Raw genomic sequence first — 21188 nt, forward strand, 5'->3', positions numbered from 1 at the left:
CTGGCTAGCTGCATGTTCAGCAGCGGGGCACAGATTCATGTGAGGCTAGCACCAAATAAAACTCGCCTGCACTGCTTAATGTCCAGCTTGCACCTCTTAAAGGGAGGTACATTTTGACTGCAGCAGGTATTGGAATTGTTTGTGAAAGTGTTTTTCACAAGAAAGCAAAAGGGGCAATGTAACAGCAGACCAGAGAGAAAGAGATCCCAGCTTCTCCGATGCAGCGCTGGAGGCCTTAGTGGAAGAGGTGGAAAGGAGGAGAGATGTCATTTTTCCACAGGGGGCCAGGGGGCCCTCCATATATACACTGTGAAGGGAATTGTAACAGTTTAGTTTAGAGATACAGCACTGAAACAGGCCCTTCGGCCCACCGAGTTTGTGCCGACCATCAACCACCCATTTATACTAATCCTACACTAATCCCATATTCCTATCACATCCCCACCTATCCCTATATATTTCCCTACCACCTACCAATACTGGGGGCAATTTATAATGGCCAATTAACCTATCAACCTGCAAGTCTTTGGCATGTGGGAGGAAACCGGAGCACCCGGAGGAAACCCACGCAGACACAGGGAGAACTTGCAAACTCCGCACAGGCAGTACCCAGAATTGAACCCGGGTCCCTGGAGCTGTGAGGCTGCGGTGCTAACCACTGCGCCACTGCGCCACAGGTAGATCAATCCAGGGAGTCTGGCCTGAGGAGCTGGCTGCAGTGCTGGAAAATATTCAATGACCTCACACGAGTGTACCATGTTAGCGAATGCATCTTCAAATGTCATCTTCCACCCTCTGGACCACCAAACTCACACACTGCTCAATGCACTGCACCCTCATCACTCACCCATCAGCAATCTCCAACAATCAGGATTCATAACTAACATTCATATGCTCCACCTTACCCTCACACATTTACCACTGCTGCAAGCTTGACACCCACATCTCAGTTTCCACATACTTCCAGCTATTCATCTATGACAGGCGCATCACTCAAACACATTGCAACACACTCACTGACACTCTTCCCTCTCTCTTGCAGGACAAGGTGCACATAGACAGAGGCAGCAGCAAATAACAAGCAAGGCACTGCTCCACGTCCTCACCCCCTTGTAGGAGAAAGACTCCAAATTATTGGTGCAGCAGTCACTGAGGCTGTTGTAACCAGCATTGCTGAAGCCATCCAGGATAACTGTATGTTTCTGCCTTATGCACCTTTTCAAATACCACTTTACCCTCATCCCAGGATCTGATCTGAAATACAAGCTACAGATGGTGTGACCATGCATCTCTTGCTTTCCATCTTTGCTCACCTCGACTCTCCCCTTCTGTATTTATGTTTTCAGGTACCCAAGGCACCAGCTCAGATACTGGCACTGCACATACTTAGAGAGTAGTATAGTGTTAGGATCAGCATGTGGTGAGTCGTCAGGCACTTGTGGGCTGCAGCCAGACCGGGGGAAAGGATAGCGTGTGTGTCAGCTCACTGGAGGGCCAGGTCGCAGATGAGTTTTACTGCAGAAGTCTCAGATGAGCACTTTGGGGCAGCGTGCAGGAAAAGGTTGATGGGCAAGTACATCGTCATGCTCCGTACATTGGCAGGCCTGCCACAGAGACCCTCTTGTCACTGTCAAGGAGCATGGTGGATTCCAGCCCCAACTTGGCACTGGGCTTTGTGTAGAGTTTGGATACCATCCTATTCAGCGTGCAAATGTTGGCCAACTCCATAAAAGCACTCACGGATGCAGCTGTAATGCAGCTTCTGGTGGCCGATGTCGCAGTTTCCATTGCAGTACTGGCAGAAGCCACCCAATGTTTGAGCGCTGCAGTGGAAACTAGACTGAAGTCATGAAATCTCTGCTTGTTGCCATGCAAGCACAGCTTGATGCCATACAGGTAAAAACTGCTGACATCATGGATACCAGTGCTCAAAGGGGCTTTCAGGCTCTCACAGGAGTTCAGCAATCTGTGCTGCAACAGATGACGAGGATTGCTGAGGTGTCGCCCTGGGAGAATGGCAGTGGCTCCATGGAGCATGAATCTGCTGTCCTCTCTCAGGATGACAGCACTCATCCTCCCACTACTGCCAGGATGGTGCAGTCCAAAGCCAGACCCTCAAGGCCTAGAGCTGCTTGAAGCATCCTGCAAAGCCATCTGCAGACTCCCCCACTGAAAATCAGCAATCTTTCACCAGCCATGCTGCAACTGAGGTAGCACTGTGTAGGAACACTAGGCCAGGCAAAAACAGTCTCAAGATAGGTACTAAGGGAATGCACATAAGTGATTAGCTGAGTATTGTGCATAGTATTGGATGTATTGTTGGATAAAGTTGGTTTGGAATAGTTCTTCGGTGGCATCATTTATTTTGGGTTTTTGGCTGAGAGAATGCTGTGATGGTCTGCAGCAGAAGGGTGTAAAGGTGAGGCATTGTGCGGTAGTGGTAATCTGAGGTTGTTTTCAAGGGAACTGGAGTCTAATGACAGCCCATTTGGAGAAATGATGCCTCCTCCGTTCCTCCTCCTCCTCCTCCTCCTCGGGTGCTCACCAAAGGCATGGTGGCAAGGACTGCACCTTCATGATTACCAGGTTGTGGAGGGTACAGCAGAGCACAACAAATCTAGAGATGTTCTCCAGCGAGTCTAGGCAGAGGAACCAGTGCTTGAGAATGATGATGATCTGCTCCATGACGTTCCTTGTCCCAGCAGGGCTTTCATTGTAGGAGCACAGCCCACATTTGGTCAGGTGCTAAGGGGAGTCATGAGCTTTGTGTAGATTGTCACCAAGCAGCCACACTCTGCTGGTAGATGATAGGAACAGCTGACTGACTCAGGATAAAAGCATTATGGCTGCCTCCAGGATAGTGGGAATTCACCAGCATGATGGCCTGTGCATGACTGTACACTAATTGCACGCTCAGGGAGTGGAACCCTTTGTGCTTCTGGTACATCTCCTCTTTGAAATGTAATGCCCACGTTCATGCAGTCGATAACTCCCTGCACCAATGGGAATCCAGCTACCCTGGAAAAGACATGTGCTCGCTCCTCCTGCTTCTCTCTTCTTAGAGAGAAGATAATGAAGTCCCCTCTTCTTGTGTACCGGGCCTCAGTGATCGTCCTGATGCAGCAATGCACAGTGAACTAAGAGATGTTACTGGCTGCAGCCTGTAACAATCCTGGGGCATAGAAATTGAGGTGCACAGTGACCTTGACGGATACTGGCAGCACCATCATCACCCTGCTCTATAGCTGCAGTTCTATTTGGAGCAGATGACACAGTTCAGTAATCACCTTCTTGATAGCCACCTCAGGCACTGCTCCTGGCTGAGGTCGAGGTAGGAGAAGTGCTTCCTGAAGGCCTTTGGTGTGTAAAGCCTTCTGTTCAGGGTCCTTCTCCTCCTCCTCCCCCTGAGCACTGCTTTTCCTCTGTGTTGCCTCTACTCCAGGCCCTATCATGCTGCAACCCAAGAGGGACAGCAACTCTCACCCCGATGACTGAGAGCCAGCTCAGAGGCCTTGAAAATCAACTCAACTCCTGCTAAGGGTCCAGCACCTTCTAACTCAAAGAACTTGTGCGAGCTCCTACAGCCATACAGTACTTAGCACAATAAACTAACTCTGCAGCAGCAAAAGAAAGTTCCATGGTGATGCTTTTAAATAGCACTAGTGAGGGGTCTGGCGTGCAGCCGAACACATGTACAGCTGAGATTGTTTAAGAGAGGGCGTGAACAGGACTTGCGAGGTCCAAAATGGCAGGTCAGGTACCAAATCAGCATTAGATGCTGATAGATGTCATGATCTGTCCATTCTGCATGCTCCCGGCGCACGCATAGCATGCCTGCACTATCATCCTTCCTAACATGGCAATCAGCATAGGCCACACTGAACATCATCAAAACCAGGACAACCACCATTTTTATCACCTTTGTGCTCCCTTGTGCTGAAACCAGTGGCACTATGAAGTCAAACTTTTGGCCTTATTGCCACAATCAGACTTTTTGTTATTCGTTGTGGGTTGTGGGTGTCACTGGCTAGGCCAGCATTTATTGCCTATCCCTAATTGCCCTTGAGAAGGTGATGGTGAGCCACCTTCTTGAACCGCTGCAATCCATGTGGGGTAGGTATACCCACACTGCTGTTTAGGAAGGGAGTTCCAGGATTTTGACCCACCGACAGTGAAGGAACGGTGATATAGTTCCAAGTCAGGAGGGTGTGTGGCTCGGAGGGGAACTTGCAGGTGGTGGTGTTCCCATGTATCTGTTGCCCTTGTCTTTCTAGGTGGTAGAGATTGTGGGTTTGGAAGGTGCTGTTGAAGGAGCCTTGGTGAGTTGCTGCAGAGCATCTTGTAGATGGAACACACTGCTGCCACTGTGTATCGGTGGTAAAGGGATTGAATGTTGAAGGTGGTAGATGGGATGCCAATCATGCAGGCTGCTTTGTCCTGGATGTAAAAACCTGCTCAGGTCAGGAAAAAAACACCCGACAGGATCCAACAGAATCACATCGGACCCGAGCCCGATCCGGCCCAAGACCCTCCATTTCTTCCTGCGCCTGACCCGACCCCTACCCGACCAGACCTGAGCCCGACCCGACCACCAGAATGTTCCCTTTACCTACCTTTCGATTCCGAATCTGCAGGAAGCTGCAGCATGAGCATGATGACGTCATAGAGATGCACACTCGCTCACTGCACAGACTTAGTTTCCCTCCTTGACGTCCCGGACTCACAGCTCAGGTAGGTTTTTTACTTTTAACGCTTACCAGCAGAGCAAAATGCCATACTTACTGTGTGTGTCCAACCTGGACCTGGCCCGACCCGACCCGACCCAAGCCCGAAAGCCAGACCCGGAAGAGCAACCCGACCCAAAACCAACACATGTCCTCGGGTCCTGTCGGGTTTGGGTCGGGTAGCAGGCCTTTACCTGGATGATGTCAAGCTTCTTGAGTGTTGTTGGAACTGCACCATTCAGGCAAGTGGAGAGTATTCCATCACACTCCTGGCTTGTGGCTTGTAGATGGTGGACAGGTTTTGGGGAAGTCAGGAGGTGAGTTACTCACTGCAGAATTCCAAGCCTCTGATCTGCTCTTGTAGCCACAGTATTTATGTGGCTAGTCCAGTTCAGTTTCTGATCAATGGTAACCTCCAGGATGTTGATAGTGGGGGATTCAGTGATAGTAATGCCATTGAACATCAAGGGGAGATGGTTAGATTCTCTCTTGTTGGAGATGGTCATTACCTGAATTGTGTGACTGTTACTTGCCACTTATCAGCCCAAGCCTGGATGTTATCCAGTTCTTGCTGCATCTGGACACAGGCTGCTTCAGTATCTGAGGAATCGTGAATGGTGATGAACGTTGTGCAATCATGAGTGAACATCCCCACTTCTGACCTTATGATGGAGGGAAGGTCATTGATGAAACAGCTAAAGATGGTTAGGCCTAGGACCCTACCCTGAGGAACTCCTGCAGTGATGTCTTGGAGCTGAGATGATTGATCTCTAACAACAACAACCATCTTCCTTTGCGCTAGGTATGACTCCAACCAGCGGAGAGTTTTCCCCGATTCCCAATGACTCCAGTTTTGCTAGGGCTCCTTGATGCCATACTTGGTCAAATGCTGCCTTGATGTCAAGGGCAGTCACCCTCACCACACTTCTGGAGTTTAGCTTTTTTGTCCATGTTTGGACCAAGTCTGCAATGAAATCAGGAGCTGAGTGGCCCTGGCGGGACCCAAACTGAGTGTTAGTGAGCAGGTCATTGCTGAGCAAGTATCATTTGATAGCAATGTCACTGACACCTTCCATCACTTTACTGATGATCAAGTGTAGACTGATGGGGTGGTAAATGGCCGGGTTGGATTTGTCCTGCTTTTTGTGGGCAGGATATACCTGGGTAATTTTCCACATTGCCGGGTAGATCCAGTGTTGTAGCTGTACTGGAACAGTTTGTCTAGGGGCGCAGCTAGTTCTGGAGCACAAGTCTTAAATACTATTGCCAGAATGTTGTTAGGGCCCATAGCCTTTGCTGTTTCCAGTGCCTTCAGCTGTTTTTTGATATCGTGCGGAGTTTCTTGAATTGGCTGAAGACTGGCATCTGTGATGCTGGGGACCTAAGGAGGAGGCTGAGATGGATCATCCGCTCGGCACTTCTGGCTGAAAATGGATGCAAATTTTTCAGCTTTATCTTTTGCACTGATGTGCTGGGCTTCCCCATCAATGAAGTTGAGGATATCTGTGGAGCCTCCTCCTCCTGTTAGTTGTTTAATTGCCCATCGCCATTCACGACTGTGTGCTATGACTTGTGCTATGAAAAAGGAGGAAGCTGATAGAATACATTTGAAAATATAGTGGAGTCCTGTCAATTGGTTCAAAAAGTTACATCTAATCAGATTTACACACTCAGTGGTAGCAGTCTCACATCTGGATTCTAGCTGCAATCCAGAGACTTGAGTGTAAACTCTAGATTTCCAGTTCCCTGCAGTATTGAGGGAGTGCTGCACTATTGGAGGTGCCGCCTTTCAGATGAGCATTGAACTGAGACCCTGTTTGCCCTCTGGAATGAACATGAAAGATCCTATGGCATTATTCGAAGAGGTAAAGGAGAGTTCGACCAGTGTTCTGCCCAATTTTTATCCCTCAACCATCATTGCTAAAACAGATGATCTGGTCATTTTTCATTGCTGCTTGTGAGACCATGCGGTGCACAAATTGGCTGCTGCCTTTCCCTATGTTACAGCAGTGCCTACACTTAGGAACATCGGAATAGGGGATGCCGTTCAACCTGTCGAACCTGTTCTGCCATTCAGTTAGATCATGGCTGATCTGCATTTTAACTCCATCTAGCTGATTTGATTCCATAACTCTTAATACCTTTGCCTAACAAAAATCTATCAATCACAGTTTGAAATTTGGAAACTTCAAAAGTACTTCATTGGCTGTAAAGTGCTTTGGGATGTCCTGCGGTCAAGGAAGGCACCATATAAATGCAAATTCTTCTTTCTTTCTTACAGGCACTTGGAATAGCTATGTCATTATTAAGTCAGGATAAAAAAGATTAAATTGGGATGTATAAGCACGTTTTATTTTATAATCTGTTTACATGAATGTGTGGATTTAACCATCATCCCTCACTTGTTGTACCTTAGGGTATGCGTGGTGATGCAGGTCCTCCTGGTGAAAATGGCAAACCTGGTGAACTGGTAAGATATTTAAATTTATCAATACATACTTCAATCTTTACATCGTTATCCAAAGTAGCTCATAGCAGTACATTGTAAAGAAACTGAAGGTACATGGTTTGTTTAATGTGATTATTTACCCAGAATAACATTAGAAAATAACAGAGCGATCAGTGGAAGATTTGTGATAAAACTACTGCTAATTCTGAAATCTTGGGAATCATTAACACTGGATCTTCCCTGGGATAGCAGGGTATGCTATCTTGAGTTTAATCTTCATATGGCATTGCAAGAATTTATTGAGTGTTAACTAACACAACTGCCAACACAGCATCCTAATGTGCAATGTATGGTACACTCAGTAGATATTCATCAAGATGAGGAATGTTAGTGGTGGTGCATTTGGTTATCAGCAGTCCAGTTATATGTTATATGTAGAGTCAGGTCATATGCATAATAAATCTCAGACTGTTCTGTCCTAACCATGCGCCTCATGAATGTCTGCCACATGAATGTCAAAGCGTTTTTCTCTTTGTGGCCTCTTTGGTGCATACCATGGAGTTTTGGAGGTCAAATATCAAGTTTAAATGAATGTTCCCTTCAATTTTCACATACATCAGATACTAACAAATATTCTGATTTATGATTTAACCATCAAACAGGCAACAGCAGTAACATCAGCTCTTTCCAGAGCTCCAGGCTCACAAAATTCAAATGGGACAAACCAAAAAGAAGTAAAAGCACAAATCAGATTGAGTTGCCTCCACTTTGTAAATTTTCCTAGCTTATGACTCATGGTCTGCAGTTTGGACACTCCCTATCTTAATACACACAGTGGAGTGGGATGCCCAGATGAATGTTGCTTTTAGCCAATTTTCAGGGCCAAAGCAGCCTTAACAGTGAAGACACCTTCCATCTAAGTACAGATCTGGCAGCCCAGAACTAAGCATCTGTGAAGCTTTGTGGGCCATTAATAGCAACAAAACCATATGCCAATGTAATCTGCAAACTCGTGGCCTCACACATCTCATAGACCACCATCAACATAAAGCATGAGTATTTGCCATGTCTCCAGTGTACCACTGTGAACAACATGGCAATTTTTCTGTCACTACCACAACTTTGCCTTTTGCTAGAAAGTTCAGCCCTTTAAAATCAATTCCTTCACCAGAAATTTTGATTCATTAACAAACGAGATACAGATCAAGCTTTCTGGGAAAACCTTTCCTTGTCTTACTGTGTAGTTAAATTCAGCCTGGGCCTTATATCACAAAGTTCGTCATAGACCACCCCAGCCTCTCCCCAACCAACCCCACGAGGGACACAGTTGTGTCTGAGGGATGGGCATATACACAGGGAAAAAAATCTAAATTGCAAAATTAAAGTTATAGTACCCTCTTAGTTAATACTGATGATTCTCAGCATTCAGTGAAATAAATTGTGAATACATCAGACTTCATTAATTCATGTTCTATGAATCCCTGTGTTGAGATTTGTAACTTTTTTCCCATTACCAAGCTATACCATAAACTTTTTTTAAATGGTTCATTTAAACATCTTTGCTTCCTAATCTAATTTGACTGAGATGAATCCCAAACATCAGATTTTCATTAGTTTTGCCCGATAAAAATGGAAAGCCAATCAACATCTTTTTGCCTCGTGAACTGACCCAGTTGTATACAAGCACTCTGAATTGCAACAGCCACAAAGAGTAACTCAAATGTTTCACATCCCAGAGCACTGCTAATCAGACCCAAAGTCCTCAGCTGTTTTTATTTTAAATCCCTCCACACACCTTAGTAGTTTTCTTACTGAATGGAATGCTTCATATATGATAACCATTGGTGCTGCGTTCAACAACATTCATTCTGCTATGCCAGTAGGAAATTAAGTTGTCGAAATGAAAGGGAAAAGTTGCTCCAGCGAGGAGCATAAGAAGCAAAGTCTAACTTTGAAGATTGTATTAAGAGCATTAAGTTACTTCACCAATTTTGATCAGCTTCATAATAGAAAGAAACATAGAAACATAGAAAAATAGGAGCAGGAGTAGGCCATTCGGCCCTTCGAGCCTGCTCCGTCATTCAATACGATCTTGGCTGATCATCCAAACTCAGTAACCTGTTCCCACTTTCTTCTCGTATCCCTTGATCCCATTAGCCCTAAGAACTACAGAAAGCCCTAAGAACTATAGAAACTAATCAGAAGGTATAACAAATAAGAAAACATTGGTATAATAAAGTGATATCAGCAATCCATTTTCTTTTACAATGTAAGAAAGTTGAGTTTTCTGAATGTATATAGGTTAACCAGATCCAATAGCAGATTATTTTTTTATACAAAGGATTAATAGATTGTCTCTCCAGAATCTTGATTGGAAGTCCAAGAATTTTAAGGAAGCAATTTTACAATTCTGGATCCATTGCCGTTAGTAACATCATGAAGTACACAACTTGGAAAAAAGACTGCAAACCATCTAGTCAGTTCCAAAAATGATCAGATATCTTAAAATATCTATCCAATTCTCCCTTAAATGGTTCTGTCCTATCTGCCTCTATTGGGTAGTCCATTCCACATGCTCTCTACTACTGTCCAGTTAAATTTAATTTGGCTGTTTACCTCTAGAGTTTGTGGCAATTTCAAACATATTAGCAGTGTTCAATTTATTTATTTTGCTTCAGAATCTTGGATTCTTGAATAATATTTCCACTGAACATTGGAGCAGCTGCCACATAATGACATGACACTTCCCTACCTCTTTATCATCTCCTTGACTCCTCAGCAGCCCGTGTGTTATAAAACTGCTTGTCTAACATCCAGTTTTGGATCAGTCCCCACCTTGCCCAGCACATAAGATTCCAACAGAGCAAGCTGGAATGTTTACATTCAGCAAAACGTGGCGGCAGATGATCTTACTCAGCCTTCTTCTCAGGTTCCCATCGTGATTGGACGCCCCAAACATCCATTCGTTTCCCAGCCATTCGAGACCTTCCCACCTGGTAACCCGAAGGGCAGAACAGGGATCGGATCTGCCCAGTGGAAGAGGGAGGCAGAGGTTCCCCCAACCCGACTCACCCTCCAACCCCCACCCCCGAGTGCCCCCACTCAACAAACTCCCTCTGGACTGTCCCATCAAACAGTCCCAGGGCAGTTATAGCACAGGTTAGATACAGAGTAAAGCTCTCTCTTCTTGCTTACAACTATGCTCTCTAGCTCCCAGCTTTTGCCACCAATACCCAGGGCTGAATTTTATAAGCCTGCTGCAAAATGGTGGGCCACACACCAAAGGGCCTCCGCGATTCCAAGCGGACGGGCTGTCCATCCCCTGCAATGGCGTCAGCTGCCTGTGCGCAGGCATTGATACAATTTTTAAAGGGTTGTCAGCCCTACCGTGACATTTAAATATTTAAAGTGACATTGATATAAAATAAATAAATTCCTTTTCCCCCTCTCCCACCCCACCAATATCAATTAAATTAATTATTTGCCTTTCCCCCGCCCCAAAACACTTACCTTCACAATCTGGTCTTTCCCCCTCAAAACTGCACAAACTTTAAACTATAACCCTTCCCACCATTCCCTACACCCATGACGTTCATTTGCCCCTATTCCCCTTACTCCTGCACTGAGAAACTTACCTCCTTCCCCTTCCCCACCAGCGTTGCGCCTTGGTCTCGGCCTCCTTTGCAACATTGACCATTAGAGTTTTGGACTTCTGTAGTGCGGTCAGCAGTGGAGCCAAATTTTGCAGCCACAGTTCTTTATTCCTTCTCCTAAGTCACTGTTAAATATAGTGAAAAGCTGGGACCGTAGTACAAATGTCTGAGGAACACTGCTAGTCACATTGTGGAGTTGTCAAGCTCATGCAAGGAGAAAGTATGAAGTATAAAATGAATTGATGAATTGAACTCAAAATGGACACCTTTTTCTGCAAAACAAGTTGGCGTAAGAGGTCAGGTGACCTCTTCAGTACTGTGAATACACATGGTAACTACTGGATCCCTGAACAAATCATCATGTCTGGTCAAGTGTTGAAGAAAACATTAGAAAGTAAATGGCCCATTCAATGTTTTTGGCTACTCCTCTTCAACAAGTTGGGCTAACAATGACTTTTCAGACATAGAAACTCCAGCCTCAAACTCCGGTTACAGGGTGTGAAAAAACCCACTTTACCAAGATGGCATAAAGATGAGCAACATCCAAACCCATTGTCTAATAATAGCCACACCATCAAGTACCATTTATGAAAACACAATAAGAGAGAAACTTTGGCCACCTGACAGAAACCAAGGCCAGGATTTTGGTCCCGACAGTGGGATCCATGGTGGGGATGAGCCAGAAGATTATACCAGCAGCGGCCCACCACGGAGTCTGATGCCAGGAACACCAAGCCCGATCTTCCCGGCGGCATGGTGAGGCTCCGTAGCAGCCCCCTCACCCCCGCCGCTGGGCAATGGGACCCAGTTTTACATATTTAAATTAAGTAAATGAATACATTTAAATAAAATTCACAGCAATGTTACTGGCTGCCCGGAATCTTCCACTTACATACATTCACTTTCCCATCCAGGGAAAGCTGGCACCACCAAGGTGGCGAAAGCGGGTTCTTATAATTTTTAGTCCCGTGTTTGGGGGGGGGGTTGGTATGGGGTAGAATGTAAATTACTAGTGTAGGGGAGAGGGAGAAGAGGTGACCTCTGCACTTGGATCCGTCTGGGGGGTACAGACGGAAGGTCAAGACTTGAAGGTGTTACAAAAATGTTTCTATATTTTTTGTTAAGTATGTGTTTTTGAGGACTTATATTTAAATTGTGGTGATGGATTCATTGGAAGGCTGAAGATTTCATAGAAACTGGACTTTGCTTTGTTGTTGACAGTTCATTGAAAGGACACTGAAATGTTGTTTAAAAACAACCTTGCTGGAAGTCATGTGCTTTAAACGATAAACAACAAAAACTTTGGTGACCTGGGGAAGATGTTTACAGAGCAGTGACAGGTCAAGATTTATAGGGGTCAGGAGGCTTGACTCGAGATATTGTTTTTGGTTTTGCTTTGGACAGTGTGTTGGGGTGTGAACTGTTTTGAAGACGGTTGGAGAAAGCCAGCCAAGACAGCAGCCATCATCAGCTCTTCCATCTCTTTGAGAATTTCCTGAGAATCAAGTATAAGAAATATACTGATGCTGCATTTCGCCTGAAAAGCCTTCCAAAAACTCCTGATGCTGTATTTCTCCCAGGAAAGCCTGCAAAACTGATCCTTAATGTCGCCTGAAAAGAACTGCTCTAGAAAGATCCCAGTGACAGCCATCTACGCGTATTTTGGACGCCAGACCAAAAAGGGACAACTGGCATCTTTCCATATCATCTCTTTTTTTCTTGAAGAATTACCAAGTTTTTGGCCAAATTATTCTTTTTTTGTCTTTTTTTGTAACAGACCTCTGCAGAGAGAATTTCTGTATTTTTTTCAGTGTGTGTGAGTTTGTGTGTGGGGAATTTAAAAAGGGAAACTTTTATATTTCAATCTGTGTATTAAAGCTTTGCTTCATTACTGGTTAAGTCTTGTTTCATAATAAACTGATAATTTTGTTGTTTATTAAAGGAACCTGGTTGGAATATTTTATTCGGGGATAACGAGTAGAATGTATGATTAACTGCCTCATTAACTGGGTAAACATTTAAAAAAATAAATGTGTGACTTGTGGAGAAGTGGAACTAGAAAAGACTTCAATTCCCCCGTCTGGGTTGAAACAAAAGTAAATGTTTTTGGGGCGTAGGGAGTGCAGGGAAGGGCAACTATTACATTTAATTGTTATTGTGGAGGTGATTGTATATATTCTGGTGCATTGTGGGGGATAGACCTTGAAAAATCTCAATGAACCGGCAGGGTTGGCTGCCCTTTAAAAATGGCGCCAGCACCTGGGCACAGGCAGCTACCACTGTTGCCAGTGTCGCAGAGCGCGCCCTCTCCATGTGATTGGGGGGGGGTGCAGTCCAACCGGCGTATGAGCTTAGGCCGCTGTGAGGTAGATTGTGGCAGCACGTGGGCCGCCATTTTTTTTGCCTGTCGCCACTCACGGCGGTGGGAGAAGAAAATTCAGCCCTGAGTCTCTGATAAGGAATTTTAATAAGGTACATTTTCTGTGCTGAAGGCCAGAAAGCCAGAAGGAAGAGAGAGACCCCTCTGTCAGAATACTATCTTTCAACTAATTGTCAATCCATCTCAGAAGTTAATCTTTTTCCTAGCATTCCTATTAGTTGTGAATTAATTGCTTGTGTGCTATAGAATTAAAAGCCCTCTTGAAACTTAAAAATATAATACCTGCGCGATTCAAGAAGGCCAGAAAACAGGCACAGAGATTCCGATGTGTGATTAACCCACACATATTCCTTCCGATGCAGGCAGCAAGTTAGTTTTGTGCTGCCTTTTCATTACCATGACTGTTGTATGCAACCAGCACTAAGCACGCTGCTGAGTACCTGCTGTCTGAGCAGAGGGTGCAAAATCGTGAGAAACTATCACCACTAAAGTTAGCCTGCACTACCTTAAGCCAGCCTGCATCTCTTAAAGGGGAGGTGCATTTTGACTGGAGCAGGTGTTGGAATTGACTGTGGAAGAGTGGCCAAGCAGGAAGAACACTACAATATGGTGCAACAAAGCAGAGGACAGGCTCCAAGATTCTCCGATGCAGCACTGGAGGCCTTGGTACAGGAGGTGGACAGAAGGAGAGTGTCCAGGCAGACATGGTGGAGGCAGTGGGAGTAGATAGCCACCATGGTCAATGCCAACAGTATAGTCTGAGTGTCTGGATAGAGTGCCACAAGAAGTTCAATGACCTCACATGAGTTATCAAGGTCATTGAATGCACCTTCAAATGCCACATCCTTACAAATGAAGCACTGGCTTCAGACACTGCTCAAGGCACCACACCCCCATTATTCATCTACCAGCAATTTCCATCAACCATGACTCATACTTCACATTCATAGCTTCACTTCACCCTCACACAGTTAGCACTACTGCAAACCTCAAACACACATCTCACAGCTTGTGCACAGTCAGCTATTCAACCATGACAGGCACATCACCCAAAAACATTGCATCAAACACACTGACACACTTCCTCTCTCTTGCAGAATAGGTTTGTGTATAACCACAAATGGCAACTAACCAAATGTAGGCAAGCATGACTATATGTCCTTCACTAATGGAAGAGACAGTTCTCACCATCATTGGAGTTGCCATGACTGAAGCTGTGGCCAGTGGCAAAGCCAAAAGTATTGGTATGCTCAAACCTAATCCTCCTTCTCACATCCTGCTTTGTCCTCATCCCACAATCTCTTCTGATTTACAAACTGCATATGGTGTAAGTATGCACCTCCTACTTTCACCCCTCCCCTCACTGGAACCCTGTCCTTTGCCTTTCTCCTTTCAGGTAACTAAGAACTGTCACTTGGGCAGGCAGTGGTGCAGGAGCATGAAGTGGAGGAGCAAGAAGAGACAGATGATGAAGAAACACGACCACAGAACTTTACACTCAGAGCCACCAGTTCAGACACTGACACTGTGCATACTTTAGAGGGTAGCTTAGAGGCAGGATCTGCACTGAGGTGGGGAAAAGGCTACCCAGGTGCGAGCTTGCTGGAGGGCGAGGTTGCACACAAGTTCTGTTGCAGAGAACTCAGATGAGGACTTCAATGGGATGACATCCAGAAAAAGGCATGCACACAGAAATGCTTGGTGCAATGGCAGGCCTGTGGTCACCATCAAGGACCATGCAGGAGTTCGGCATCAACTTTGCACACAGTTTGCACAGAGCTTGGAGCCTATCTTTTCCAGTGTGGAAGTGGTGGACAACTCCATTAGCACAATTATAGACCCAACCGTGATATAGCATCTGATGGCCGGTGACCCAGCTTCCACTGCAGCACAAGCAAAAGGTACCCAAAATCTGAGTATTGCAGTGAAAGTTCAAACTGAAGCAACGTAACCACACCAAAAAAATCAAAATGGGCAGCTCTCTGCAATTAAATGCCTAAAAATATAGAGTGATAGTGAGATGAAAATTTTCCCTTCTGAATCCATATCTTATGATGCAGGCGGGCATGGCCTCATGGCTACTCATTCTCCAGGGGAATTTAATAACAGGGATTGGGCATTGGACAAGTTGTCATGTCTGGAGTAATCTACTAGTTTGGACAGATCATTCTTGCAATGTTTTCTGGACGGTGAGGCAGGATTCAAAGATAATTTTCCTGGGGGCTTCTTTCATTCTACTGCTGGAGGTTTGGCGGAAACACCATTTAGACGCATGGACCAAAAATTCGTTGAAGTTACAGAGCAAGAGAAACCACAAGGAAATTTCCTCCGTGTCTTTCAGTATACAAAGGAGCCAAGAATGAAGTGCAAGACCTGCAGGATATACTATATCAACAGAAACTCAGGGTAAATCTCTGTCGATCCAGTGAAGAAGGAGCTGAGGATATTCCAGACAGAAGTATAGTAATGCTAACTGTTCTGCCCTGTCATTTTATGTTCAGCCATTGCTTTTACTACTTCCTAAACCATTGACGTCCACTCAAAATTGTTTTCATTTGAATAGCAGTAACTCATTTTGACAATTTCCTTTGTGCTAGGGACCCCGTGGTGAAAATGGTACCCCAGGAGCTCCTGGTTCAAAAGTAAGTTCCATGCCAGCTTTGTTTTGAAGCATGAATGCATGTATTTTTTAAAAGTTAGCGTTATTTAATTGTAAATCTTTATAATCCAGGGTGAGGCTGGTCTTGCAGGTCAGCCTGGACCCCCAGGTCTTTTAGGACCTCCAGGGCTGCGCGGCCTTCCTGGTGACAATGGATTAGATGGAACTAAGGTAAGCAACCTTACAGTTTTTTTTTTACTTTAAAAATAATATAAAAACAAAGAACTAATACTTAATTTTGTTGTTGCTTCATTGTTGAATGTAAGGGTCCTGCTGGGCCTCCAGGTCCTCCAGGCTCAACGGGCCCTTCAGGAATGCAAGGTATGCCAGGTGAAAAAGGTAGTCCAGGTGACCGAGGTCCCAAAGGTGGAATAGTAAGTGTAGTTTTTTTCCCATTTTTCCTTTTAGTTTCTATTGAATATACTTTTTTTTAAACATGAAGTATTATGAATTCAGCTTTGCATCTAACCAACCTATATTTTCTCTGACAGGGACAGTTTGGTGCTAGGGGTCCTGACGGTACACCAGGCAAAGATGGAGCTACAGTAAATACACAACACTTTGTTTTCATTTGGTAATGATTTCATTTTGTATATACAAGTTGTGCTTAACATATTTACTGTTTTCTATTCTCATTCAGGGGCCGCAAGGAACTATGGGTCCTCCAGGTCAACCAGGTGCTTCAGGAATGAGGGTAACTTTAAATTCTCCTAAATTATTGATGTTTATCATCTAAGAAGATTGTCATTTAGTGTCAAATAAGATAAAGGTTCAAAAGAATGAGTCAGATTTTGCCGAAGAAATAATGGCATCTGAACAGTGCACGCCATTATTTCTATGCAAATTGGCCGGCAACGTATGGCGAGGAACAGATCCCCCCGTAATTTTCAAATCACCACAAGTTGCTGGTCAGTGAGCGCTGCTTCGTCATTAGCTTTGGAAAACCACCATCTCATGCTTAGCCTTTTCGTAATTTCATGAAGTTGCTGCATTTGCACCTTAATTGCCCATTAAATGCAGCACAGAAAGTTTAAAAAAACTTGCATTTATATAGTGCTTTTCACAACTACCAGACATCTCAAAGTGCTTTACAGCTATTGAAGTACTTTTGAGGTGTAGTCATTGTTGTAATTAGAAAATGTGGTAGCCAGTTAGCCCACAGCAAGCTCCCTCAAACAGCAATGTGATAATGACCAGATAATTGATTTCTGTGATTTTGTTTGAAGGATAAATATTGGCCAGGACACCAGGGATAAATCCCCTGCTCTTTGAAATAGTGCCATAGGATCTTTCTTTCCACTCAAGCAAGCAGATCGGGCCTTGGTTTAATTTTCAATTGATAAACAGCATCTCTGATAGTGCAGCACTCCCTCAGTACTGCACTGGAATGGCAGCCTTGAGTTTTGTGTTCAAGCCCTGGAGTGGAACTTGAATCAAGAACCTTGTGATTCAGAGGCAAGAATGCTGCCAACTGAGCCACGGCTGACACATATTAATGTTAAGTGTAGTAATTAATAGCATAGGTACCCTTTTAACATTGAAAATTGTTAATTACTGCCAGTCAATCTCTCTACCCCAGAAAAAAAATCAATGATAAGTGTGGAGTCTCATTTCTGTAGGTTGCGAATTGCTTTGGGAGATTTTAAAAATGCTAAATTTTTAACTGTGTTGTTACTTTTCCTTTTATTTCTCTTATTTCTCTCTCTCAATCCCATCTTTCATAATTTCTCTTTATTTCTCTTTCTGTATGTAATTTGACATTGAACTTCCCACTCTAATTCACCCTCTCGCAGTCCTTCCTCTGTTTATTCTCAATCCCTAATTCCCATTGGTTAAGGAGATACACTGTTTGTCCCATTGTTCATCAAGTTTCCAGATACCCTGTTGCCATCGCTGTCCTACTTCCAACCTTGTTGGCAAAAAAACTTTTAAAAAATTAATTTGGTCTGTTTGTGCATACTTAACAGGGCTCGTTCCAAGATGTCAGACTCCAGCAAAATCTTACCTAATGACTGGATTAATGGTAGCCCATGCGTGTGGGCTGCATGCTGCAGCTCATTTAAATAGCTGGGGTGACCCGCACCCCCTCCCCCAATCACATGGAGGGGGCAGGCTGTCTGTCTGATGAAAGTTCACAGACCTGAAATGTTAACACTGTTTCACTCTCCGCTGATGCTGCCTGACCTGCTGAGTATTTCCAGCACTTTCTGTTTTTATGTCCATTAATCTGACATTTACAAATGAACGCTTGAATCAAAACCTACTTATGTGCATAATGCTGATTTAATGCTATATTATTATTGTCAATCCTTTTATTATTCATTAATTTTCTCATCTGTCTTAGGGTGAGTCTGGTCCTGCTGGTCCTCCTGGCCCTGTTGGGTCCCGTGGCAGCCCTGTAAGTAAATATTACCTGAGATTTAACAGAATGAGTGTTCATGGAAGTAAAGACTAGAAAAAGTAAATTATGACTGTAGTAATACTTCATCTTAATTGTGATACATTCCCATCTTTAAGTAGCATGGAAGCTTAGTAACACATCTAATGCAGAACTATCTAGTAATGCTACAAAACAAAAGTTAATGGTTATTCATCAACAACAATATAAAACACTTAACTGCTGAAATTATTGGAGTTGAAAACAATATCATACAGGTAGAAAACCTGGTTGGTTCAAATTGTAAAAAATCGAACATTGATACTGTTGATTACTGTTTTGTATTTTTATGTTTGTGTAGTTAGATAATTCTTCTTCATGGGATAATATTTTGGCACTAAAGATAGAATGAGCAATTTAAGTGGAAAAAAGATAATATCGATCAATGTAACTTAAAACATATAAATGGCAAACAAAAATCTCACTCACCACTTGGCTTCCGAAAGACTGTACACCATCTACAAGGCACAAGTCAGGAGTGTGATAGAATACTCTCTACTTGCCTAGATGAGTGCAGCTCCAACAACATTCAAGAAGCTGAACACAATCTAGGACAATCAGCCTATTTGATCAACACCTAATCCACCACCTTAAATATTCATTCGCTCCACCACCAGTGAACAGTGGTAACGGTGTGCACCATATATAAGGTGCACTTCAGCAACTCTCTAAGCCTCCTTCGACAACACCTTCCAAATTCGTGACCTCATAGGAAAACCACCACCTGTAAGTTCCCCTCCAAGTCAGACACCATACTGACTTAGAACTATATCACCATTCTTTCACAATCATTGGGTCAAAAACCTGGAACTCCCTCCCTAACAACACTTTGGGTCTACCTATACCACATGGATTGCAGCGGTTCAGGAAGATGGCTCACCGCCACCTTCTCAACGGAAATTAAGAATGGGCAATGACTGTTGGCTTTGCCAATGGCGCTCACATGCCATGAATGACAAAAAAAAATGTTGAAATAAAATACATTTTCAACAAATACGAATGGACATATTTGAGATTTATAAAGAACAATTTAAGCAAAATTGCAGCTGTATTTCTGGTCATTAATTTAGATTGTGCTTCTTATAGCCCAGAAAGCCAGTTGGTGAAGGATAGTACTGACGACAATTTTTACTCTGTCTACTCAGTATACAAAATTATGATGGGCATTGATAGGTTAGATAGGAAGAAACTTCTTCCCTTAGCGGATGGGTCAATAACCAGGGGGCATAGATTTAAGGTAAGGAGCAGGAGGTTTAGAGGGGATTTGAGGAAATAAATTTTCACTCAGAGGGTGGTTGGAATCTGGAACGCACTGCCTGAAGGTGTGGTAGAGGCAGGAACCCTCACAACATTTAAGAAGTATTTAGATGATCACTTGAAACACCATAGCATACAAGGCTACAGGCCAACTGCTGGAAAATGGGATTAGAATAGTTAGGTGCTTGATGGCTGGCACAGACACGATGGGCCGAAGGGCCTGTTTCTGTGTTGTATAACTTATGACTCTATGACTTTACAAGGTGAAACAATGCAAACACACACCTCTTAACTTAATCCCATCTCAGTTTCAGTAAGTGTCTCTTTGTCTGTGCTCAAGTGAAACCCTAATTAATGCCTTCCACCTGAATATAATTAAACACAATTGATCGAATATTAACATATCCCCTTCTTTCTTTTTAAATAAAACTTATAGTTAATATTTCCAAACAAAATTTCAGAACAAATCAAGAATCCTCCATATTCTGTGCAAAGTATTACTTGCAGGATGCCTCTCCTCTAGGCCCCCTGACAATTTCTTTGTACATTTCCTTTTTTTTGTAAAACAATCAGACAGTTGGTGACTTCACCCATTTAATGTTAGAGATTTCCTTTCTCTCCAGCAGCGTCAATCTATGACCTTTTTTCACTTACACTGTTTGTAGAGTGTACATTATCCCACAATAAATGATTGTCTGCAAAATATTCAATAGGTACACTATCTTCAGTATGCCCTTCATACAGAATCTCACATAAAATATTTGACAAATAGAATCCCATATCCACGGCCTCCATGAGAACCAGTGTTTTGGCAGGAAACGTACTTTTAGCAACCCTTTTTATTTTCTTTGTTTCCCAGGCTAAAGGACAACATTTCCCATTTTCACCCAGCTGAAATAATATGAAACCAGTTGCACCTGAATACCCATCAGAAAGATTAGCATGTGAAGCATTAGTTTCACGTTCCTCGGGTCAGCTAAGGATGGGAATTTGAGCATGCATTTCTCCAGATTTAATATTTTCAATGTTTTATTTGCCCTTAGAATATTCTTGACTTTAGGGTGTTTCATTGTATTAACTCCAACACATCAAAGCTAGCATCTGGTCTAGTCTGAGTGCACACCCAATTCAACTGACCGATCAAGCTTCGAAATTGTTCTGTCTCCTCTTTAGATATAACATCTTTCTGTGATGACCTAGCACGATTAATTGTTTGGAGTAGCATTCTAAATAGGATTGTTGCTTGAAAGTTATTTCAGACCTACTCTGCTTAATATCGAAACCAATATATTTAAAAGCCCCAGAAGCCTGACTCCCAGTTTTACATTCTACTCTAATTTTATTCATAACATATTTCTCAAATTCTGTTGTACCACCCCATAAGAAATCATCAACATGCATCATGAAGATGCCTGAAAGTTTCCCTTTCTGATACCAATAAAACATTGCAGGAATCACTTTTAGCTGAACACAACCTATTTTCAGCAAAACAGATCTCACCGAAAAATACCATACCCTGGAAGCATCATTCAGGCCATAGACACATTTATTTGCACTTTGATGTCTTTCGGGACTACTACTGCACGATCTCCCTCTCGAACTATTGGAGGTGGTCACCCATTTAAGACC

General features: G+C 43.6%; 1 protein-coding gene across 8 annotated transcripts in view; it reads left to right on the forward strand.

Annotated features, from left to right (window-relative positions):
• The window catches only part of LOC137372132 (collagen alpha-1(III) chain-like), a 300919-nt gene that overhangs the window by 194717 nt on the left and 85014 nt on the right, over nt 1–21188 (forward strand). For all 8 annotated transcript variants that reach the window (XM_068035601.1, XM_068035603.1, XM_068035600.1 and 5 more), the window contains 7 exons: nt 7141–7194; nt 15804–15848; nt 15938–16036; nt 16132–16239; nt 16357–16410; nt 16506–16559; nt 18210–18263. In XM_068035601.1, coding sequence (XP_067891702.1) covers nt 7141–7194; nt 15804–15848; nt 15938–16036; nt 16132–16239; nt 16357–16410; nt 16506–16559; nt 18210–18263 — 468 coding nt within the window. The remainder of the gene's footprint in view (nt 1–7140; nt 7195–15803; nt 15849–15937; nt 16037–16131; nt 16240–16356; nt 16411–16505; nt 16560–18209; nt 18264–21188) is intronic.

This window comes from Heterodontus francisci, chromosome 7 (genome assembly GCF_036365525.1).
Source record: "Heterodontus francisci isolate sHetFra1 chromosome 7, sHetFra1.hap1, whole genome shotgun sequence".
NCBI lineage: Eukaryota > Metazoa > Chordata > Chondrichthyes > Heterodontiformes > Heterodontidae > Heterodontus > Heterodontus francisci.